Source organism: Salvelinus sp. IW2-2015, unplaced genomic scaffold (genome assembly GCF_002910315.2).
Source record: "Salvelinus sp. IW2-2015 unplaced genomic scaffold, ASM291031v2 Un_scaffold2295, whole genome shotgun sequence".
Taxonomy (NCBI): domain Eukaryota; kingdom Metazoa; phylum Chordata; class Actinopteri; order Salmoniformes; family Salmonidae; genus Salvelinus; species Salvelinus sp. IW2-2015.
The window spans coordinates 1-8,073 of record NW_019943621.1 but is presented as its reverse complement, the minus strand read 5'-3'; the positions used below and the strand labels follow the sequence as shown (position 1 = coordinate 8,073).

The window sequence follows — 8,073 nt, the reverse complement described above, 5'->3', positions numbered from 1 at the left end:
CAGGTGTGATTCAGCCTGGATTTGAAACAGGGACTGTAGTGACGGCTCTAAGAGGCTGCGCCACTCGGAGCACAGGGTGGCTACTTTGAAGAATCTAAAATATAAAATATTTTTTGACTTTTTTGGTTATTAGATGATTCTTAGGACAATTTCACATCACAAGTTGTAGGTTGAAATTTTAACTACAGCCTACTTTCACGTTTATTTCAAGATTCACATTTGTGCACGTATGTGTTTTAGGACATTTGACATGAAGTTAATGTCCATAACAGAACACTAGATGGAGCCAGATATCGCGAGATGATATTCAACTAGAAGTACTGTAAGTGAAAGTGAAACGCCACCACCCTTTTCCTCGTAATTTCTGTAACAGACGTCGTGTTACATTCTGTTCGTTGACAAATTAGTCTTTCAACTGTTTTGGTTTATTTTTCTAAACTCCAAATAGTTTTATTCACCAGTTACAAACAGCTTTACCTTGGAGTCAGACTTGTTTTGTTAGTGAAATGAAGACCTTTCCGACCTCGGCGGCCTGGTGTTTTGGGATTCTGTTCATCAGTGTTTCATTGATAACGACAGGTAGGACACAACATTATTCCTTCATTATTTAGCCTGTAGGCTATTTTATTATCTGAACATATTATTAACAAGAAAGAAACGGGGAGAATTCAAGTTCAGGATCAAAACCGAGTGCAGGAAATGTAGATGTCTTGTCGTCTGATCAGACAGGACAGTTTGGGTGTGGTGAGGCTGTAGACTGTAGGATGTTGTCCGTGGCAGAGAAACACTGTTTACACGATACTTCGATACGGAAGTTACTGTTTCGTAGCAGGTTAGGAGAATTTACGAAAGTAGGTTATGAGRTTTAGTTAAGTTTTGGAAAAAGGTAATGGTTATTGAAAATGCTCTCCTAAAAATCGTAACTGTATCGAAGTCGCGTGAAAATKGTGTCCGTCCGTGCTATGCGCACAAAGTAGAGAACGGCGAAAATTGTTAGGCAAAAGGAAGTGTAGCCATGTTTATGACTAAAAGGAGACGTTTCACACCGTTTTTAGTCAAAAATATGGCAAAAGCCAAGAAAGAGTAGACATACCAGGTCGAAATAATGGTTTCGGAACAAGGGTTACGGTTAAATATACTTTAGGTAAGATTAGAGTAATGCCCAAAGAGATGGGTCTTAATATCTGTTATAGATCATGTATTCAGCTGGTCTTCCTCCCTCATCATTCCTTCCTCTGTTAGAGATCATGTATTCAGCTGGTCTTCCTCCCTCATCATTCCTTCCTCTGTTAGAGATCATGTATTCAGCTGGTCTTCTCCTCATCATTCCTTCTCTGTTATAGTTCATGTATCAGCTGGTCTTCCTCCTCATCATTCCTCCCCTGTTATAGGATCATGTATTCAGCTGGTCTCCTCCCTCATCATTCCTTCCTCTGTTATAGATCATGTATTCAGCTGGTCTTCCTCCCTCATCATTCCTTCCTCTGTTATAGATCATGTATTCAGCTGGTCTTCCTCCCTCATCATTCCTTCCTCTGTTATAGTTCATGTATTCAGCTGGTCTTCCTCTCATCATTCCTTCCTCTGTTATAGGTCATGTATTCAGCTGGTCTCCTCCCTCATCATTCCTTCCTCTGTTATAGATCATGTATTCAGCTGGTCTTCCTCCCTCATCATTCCTTCCTCTGTTATAGATCATGTATTCAGCTGGTCTTCCTCCTCATCATTCCTTCCTCTGTTATATTTCATGTATTCAGCTGGTCTTCCTCCCTCATCATTCCTTCCTCTGTTATAGATCATGTATTCAGCTGGTCTTCCTCCCTCATCATTCCTTCCTCTGTTATAGATCATGAATTCAGCTGGTCTTCCTTCCTCCTTTTATTTCATGTATTCAGCTGGTCTTCCTCCCTCATCATGTATTCAGCTGGTCTTCCTCCCTCATCATGTATTCAGCTTGTCTTTCCTCCCTCATCATGTATTCAGCTGGTCTTCCTCCCTCATCATGTATTCAGCTGTCTTCCTCCATCATCATGTTATTCAGCTGTCTTCCTCCCTCATCATTCCTTCCTCTGTTAGAGATCATGTTTCGCTGGTCTTCCTCCCTCATCATTCCTTCCTCTGTTAGAGATCATGTATTCAGCTGGTCTTCCTCCCTCATACTGACCAAGACCAGACAGAGAACACATTACAACAGTTTTAAGGCCCCTGCACTGGCTGCCTGTGAGTTTAGAATTAATTTCAAGATTCTTCTATTGGTTTTCAAATCAATCCACGCTTTTGTATCCCAATACATATCAGACCTGCTTTTTAGTTATGTAACAAACGTCATGCCTGATTCCGGCATGCCAGCTCTGAAACTGCAGGCCAGGGTCTGACAGCCGGATCCGGTCCGAGTCCTAAATGAGTCTTTAGGCCCAGGTTTGGCAGCCAATGAAAGTGCAGGTGTTCATAATGTTTTGTTAACCCAGTGTATAGTTTCGAATGGCAGCCTGCAGTACCCCAGTTGGCCTTCAACTTGAGTTACTTAATGAGAGGGGGCAGCACTGAGCTAGCCTGTAACGTCACTTCCTGGAGTAGCTCAAACTATCTACATAAATCTCCCACATGAGACACCATCTTAACCTCCTTCATTTGGCTTCAATGCACTATTGAGTCTAAACACAGGACTCAATGGTGTCATATGGGCTAGAATCCATGGAACAACAGGAAGTTACCAGGTATCTTTAACTGTGTGTCGTTTGTTTTTCTCCAGTGTCGTCTGAGGTTCAGGTTGTTGGACCGGCTGACAAAGTCGTTGCCTTAGCTGGTGATGACGTCATTCTACCATGTTCCCTGAAACCCAGTGTCAATGCTGAGGGCATGATAGTGGAGTGGACAGAATTGAACCAGAAGGCAGCAAACGTCCATCTTTACCGTGACCGTCGAGACTCCTATGAGGGGCAGCTTCCATCCTACAAGGGAAGGACATCAATGTTTAAAGAAGAACTGAAGAATGGCAACGTCTCCTTAAAGCTGACCAGAGTTACTCTCTCTGATGCTGGAAGATACAGGTGCTTCCTTCCAAAACTGAACAGCCAGGTGAAGGAAACCACCGTTCAACTCTTTGTTGGTGAGTCATGAAGACTGGAGATGTGATCAGAGGTTGTATTGGTAAATCTGGCTAAATGATTGGCTCCTAAAATATCAAAATGTCTTCCTACCTCACCTCGCTCTGTCTGTATCTTTGAACTGGAGATTTACAACCTTCAGGATTCAGACAGAGATATTAAACTAGTTCATTTAGAACATTGAGATTAAAAATTCTCGTGATGATGATCTCTGTTTTATCTTGTATCTGTAGGTGCTGTATCTCAGCCAGTGATCTCTGTTTTATCGTGTATCTGTAGGTGCTGTATCTCAGCCAGTGATCTGTTTATCTTGTATCTGTGTAGATGCAAATTAATTACTTAAAAATCATGCAATGTGATTTTCTGGATTTTTGTTTTAGATTCCTTCTCTCACAGTTGAAGTGTACCTATGATAAAAATTACAGACCTCTACATGCTTTGTAAGTAGGAAAACCTGCAAAATTGTCAGTGTATCAAATACTTGTTCTCCCCACTGTATATATAATATAGTCTGTCTCTGTCTGTCTGTCTCTATCTCTCTGTCTTGTCTGTCTCTCTCTCTCTCTGTGTGTCTCTGTCTCTCTCTCTCTCCTTCTCTGTGTCTCACTCTCTCTGTCTGTCTCTCTCTCTGTCTGTCTGTCGTTCTGTCTCTCTCAATTCAATTCAAGGGGGTTTATCTCTCTCTCTCTGCATTCTGCCTGTCTCTCTCTTCTCTCTCTGCCTCTCTCTGGTCCTCTCTGCCTCTCTCTCTGTGTCTCTCTGCCCTCGTGTCTCTCTGCCCTCTGTCTCTCTCTGCCCCTCTGTCTCTCTCTGCCTCTGTCTCTGTCTCTCTCTCTCTGTCTGGTCAGTTTATTCTGAATGTCTTCATTCTAAATGACCTTTCTGTCTTTAATAGAGTCAAGAAGAAGTCGACTTGGAAGGATGTTCTGGATGAGCTGGAGAGGGGAGGGAAGAGTTACTATAGAATTTAACTCTATGCTATAGGGTTACTATAGAGAGACTAACTTTCTATAGAGACCTAACCACCTAACAATGCTGAGTTTCTGAGTATATAACTTGTGTGTGATTGTCACGTTCCTGACCTTATTTCCTTTATTTTGTCTTTGTTTAGTTGGTCAGGACGTGAGCTGGGTGGGCATTCTATTCCATACTACCATGTTTGTATATGGGTTTATATCCATTTCTGGTTATTCTATATATGTTTTCCCATAATAATGTCTTTCTAATCCCCCTCAGGATTGATAGAGTTGAATTGAATGGAATGATGGACTAAAGTCTCCTGTTAGAATGTTACAGACTCTCTTATGTCCAGTACCTGATAATCAGGTATATCAACAAGACCACAGGACTAATGTCTTCCTGTTAGAATCTGTTACAGACTCTCTTATGTCCAGACCTGATAATCAGGTATATCAACCAGACCACAGGACTAAGGTCTCCTGTTAGAATCTGTTACAGACTCTCTTATGTCCAGTACCTGATAATCAGGTATATCAACCAGACCACAGGACTAAGGTCTCCTGTTAGAATCTGTTACAGACTCTCTTATGTCCAGTACCTGATAACCAGGTATATCAACCAGACCACAGGATTAAGGTCTCCTGTTAGAATCTGTTACAGACTCTCTTATGTCAGTACCTGATAATCAGGTATATCAACAAGACACAGGAGGTTGGTGGCACCTTAATTAGGGAGGAGGGGCTCGTGGTATTGCTGAAGAGGTATCAAATACATCAAACATGTGGTTTCCATGGTTTCCATGTTTGATGCCATTCCATTGGCTCCGTTCCAGCCATTATTGTGAGGCTCTCCCCTCAGTTTCCTGTGAACAAGACTGAGTGAAATGTTTATATTTTATCTTCAACCTGTCAGCTTCTGTGAACAAGACTGATTAAACCATTTATTGAAATGTTTATATTGTAGCTTCATGTCAATGTGCCAGTTTTTTATTTGACTTTAAGTGTTAATTTTTGCTCTGCTTTTTTAGTATTCACCTTGATTATATACAGAGGGGTCAAATTATTGACACCCTTGTTAAAGATTAGCAATAATGACTATATTAAATAATAAAGTACTGACCTATTGTATGCTCAAAATAAATTGTAAATTATATTAATTTAAAATAATATAATTGCTCAGATTTTTTTGTTTGTAATGTATTTTGTTGTAAAAGTTAGGGGTCAAAATGATTGACGGCCCCAAATCTACAGGAGTGTGATGATGTCATTGTTATGATATAGAACCAGATACTGACCTTCTGACTAGTTTATTAGACTCTTCAGGGGGGTCAATCATTTAGACAATAAATACTACTCCTTAAACTAAATATTATAATCAGATCAATCATAATTGACACATGTTGAGCAGATGATATAGCTCAGTATTTATTTATACAGTCATTATTACCTTTATCAAGGGTGTCAATAATTCCAGACCCACTGTATATTATATATTGATGTATTTTATACAGTCATTATTATCTTTATCAAGGGTGTCAATAATTCCAGACCCACTGTATATTAATATATTGATGTATTTTAATACAGTCATTATTACCTTTATCAAGGGTGTCAATAATTCCAGACCCACTGTATATTATATATTGATGTATTTTATACAGTCATTATTATCTTTATCAAGGGTGTCAATAATTTCAGACCACTGTATATTATATATTGAGTATTTTATACAGTCATTATCTTTATCAAGGGTGTCAATAATTCCAGACCCATGTATATTATATATTGATGTATTTTATACAGTCATTATTACCTTTATCAAGGGTTGTCAATATTCCAGACCCACTGTATGTTATATATTGATCATGTATATACAGTTAATGGTATTTTCATGTATTGATGATTTCTTGATTTTAATAACTAGGACATCATTGTGTGAGAACGTGACTCCAGTGTAATATTTTAACATTATTGAATGTTACTAGGTAGTGTTACTGTTTCCTTGGTAACCTGTGTAGAGACATTGTCCTCCAGGTAACAGGTCTTGTTATGATGTCATCATTATTGAACATGTGACTAGGGGGAACAAAGTGTCTCTGTCATTCTGATGCACACTTCAAGCTGTTCAGGGACAATGGAGACGTCTCTTCCTCATCAGGACAGTATTAGTAGTGTCATTGGGAGGATATTCTTCTGTTTCTATCAGCTATGGAGACAGGTATCAGCCTGTTATATAGAGCTATGGAGACAGGTCATCAGTCTGTTATATAGAGCTTATGGAGACAGGTCATAGTCTGTTATATAGAGCTATGGGAGACAGGTCATCAGTCTGTTATATAGAGCTATGGAGACAGGTCAGCATCTGTTATATAAGCTATGGAGACAGGTCATCAGTCTGTTATATAGAGCTATGGAGACAGGTCATCAGTCTGTTTATGAGCATGGAGACAGGTCATCAGTCTGTTATATAGAGCTATGGAGACAGGTCATCAGTCTGTTATATAGAGCTATGGAGACAGGTCTCAGTCTTGTTATATAGAGCTATGGGACAGGTCCAGCAGTCTGTTATATAGAGCTTATGGAGACAGGTCATCAGTCTGTTATATAGAGCTATGGAGACAGTCATCAGTCTGTTTATAGAGTAGGTCGCACCTGGCAACATCCGGTGAAATTGCAGAGCGCAAAATTCAAAATACTAAATTCAAATATTTAACATTCTTGAAAATATATGTGTTAACTTCTGTCTCATTTCCCAAAACACCTGAAACTCTTTCTAAGGACTGTTGACACCTAGTGGAAGCCTAGGAACTGCAATCGGGCACGATTTCGCCCTATTTATAAAAGTGCCAGCCATTGAAATCAGTGGTAGGATGAATTTCTTTTTCTTTGGGATGGTTTTGTCCTCTGGGTTTTGCCTGCCATTTCAGTTCTGTTTACTCATAGACAATTTGTTAACAGTTTTAGAAACTTTAGAGTGTTTTCTATCAAATTACACAATTATATGCATATAATAGCTTCTGGGCTGAGTAGCAGGCAGTTTACTTTGGGCACGCTTTTCATCCGGACGTCAAAATACTGCCCCTATCCAAAGAAGTTAATTCGGGTGTGAAGTCAGGTCCGGTTGATGGGATAGAGGTCTGTAAACCTACTAACTTAATTAGGGTGTGAAGTCAGGTCTGTAAACCTACTAACTTAATTAGGGTGTGAAGTCAGGTCCGGTTGATGGGACAGAGGTCTGTAAACCTACTAACTTAATTAGGGTGTGAAGTCAGGTCAGGTTGATGGGATAGAGGTCTGTAAACCTACTAACTTAATTAGGGTGTGTAGTCAGGTCTGGTTGATGGGATAGAGGTCTGTAAACCTACTAACTTAATTAGGGTGTGAAGTCAGGTCGGTTGATGGGATAGAGGTCTGTAACCTACTAACTTAATTCGGGTGTGAGTCAGGTCAGGTTGATGGATAGAGGTCTGTAAACCTACTAACTTAATTAGGGTGTGAAGTCAGGTCCGGTTGATGCTATAGAGGTCTTAAACCTACTAACTTAATTAGGGTGTGAAGTCAGGTCTGTAAACCTACTAACTTAATTAGGGTGTGAAGTCAGGTCCGGTTGATGGGATAGAGGTCTGTAAACCTACTAACTTAATTAGGGTGTGAGTCAGGTCTGGTTGATGGATAGAGGTCTGTAAATCTACTAACTTAATTAGGGTGTGAAGTCAGGTCTGGTTGATGGGATAGAGGTCTGTAAACTACTAATTTAATTAGGGTGTGAAGTCAGGTCTGGTTGATGGGTAGAGGTCTGTAAAACCTACTAACTTAATTAGGGTTGTGAAGTCAGGTCTGGTTTGATGGGGTAGAGGTCTGGTAAACCTACTAACTTAATTAGGGTGTGAAGTCAGGTCTGGTTGATGCAATAGAGGTCTGTAAACCTACTAACTTTAATTAAGGGTGTGAAGTCAGGTCTGGTTGATGGGATAGAGGTCTGTAAACCTACTACTTAATTAGGGTGT

At 39.9% G+C, this 8,073-nt stretch overlaps 1 protein-coding gene and 1 long non-coding RNA gene across 2 annotated transcripts; one reads left to right on the top strand and one right to left on the bottom strand.

The window, feature by feature from the left end:
- Positions 1-315: 315 nt before the first annotated feature.
- Positions 316-5,174, top strand: LOC112073560 (myelin-oligodendrocyte glycoprotein-like). The gene is made up of 5 exons (XM_024140831.2): positions 316-579; positions 2,753-3,109; positions 3,488-3,547; positions 4,003-4,433; positions 4,515-5,174. Exons 1-3 carry the CDS (start codon positions 507-509, stop codon positions 3,505-3,507), a joined length of 450 nt encoding a protein of 149 aa, XP_023996599.1. The 5' UTR covers positions 316-506; the 3' UTR covers positions 3,508-3,547; positions 4,003-4,433; positions 4,515-5,174.
- Positions 5,098-6,607, bottom strand: LOC139025138 (uncharacterized). The gene is made up of 2 exons (XR_011476587.1): positions 5,836-6,607; positions 5,098-5,768 (listed from the first exon to the last, which is right to left on the bottom strand). It is a non-coding gene; the product is annotated as an uncharacterized lncRNA (long non-coding RNA).
- Positions 6,608-8,073: the final 1,466 nt, after the last annotated feature.

Excerpts from the sequence above, each read along its gene's own strand:
- LOC112073560 (XM_024140831.2), top strand. The coding sequence starts at position 507 with ATGAAGACCTTTCCGACCTCGGCGGCCTGGTGTTTTGGGATTCTGTTC. Across the intron at positions 580-2,752 it reads TGTTTCATTGATAACGACAG|TGTCGTCTGAGGTTCAGGTT; the intron begins GTAGGACACAAC and ends GTTTTTCTCCAG. Across the intron at positions 3,110-3,487 it reads CACCGTTCAACTCTTTGTTG|ATTCCTTCTCTCACAGTTGA; the intron begins GTGAGTCATGAA and ends TTTTTGTTTTAG.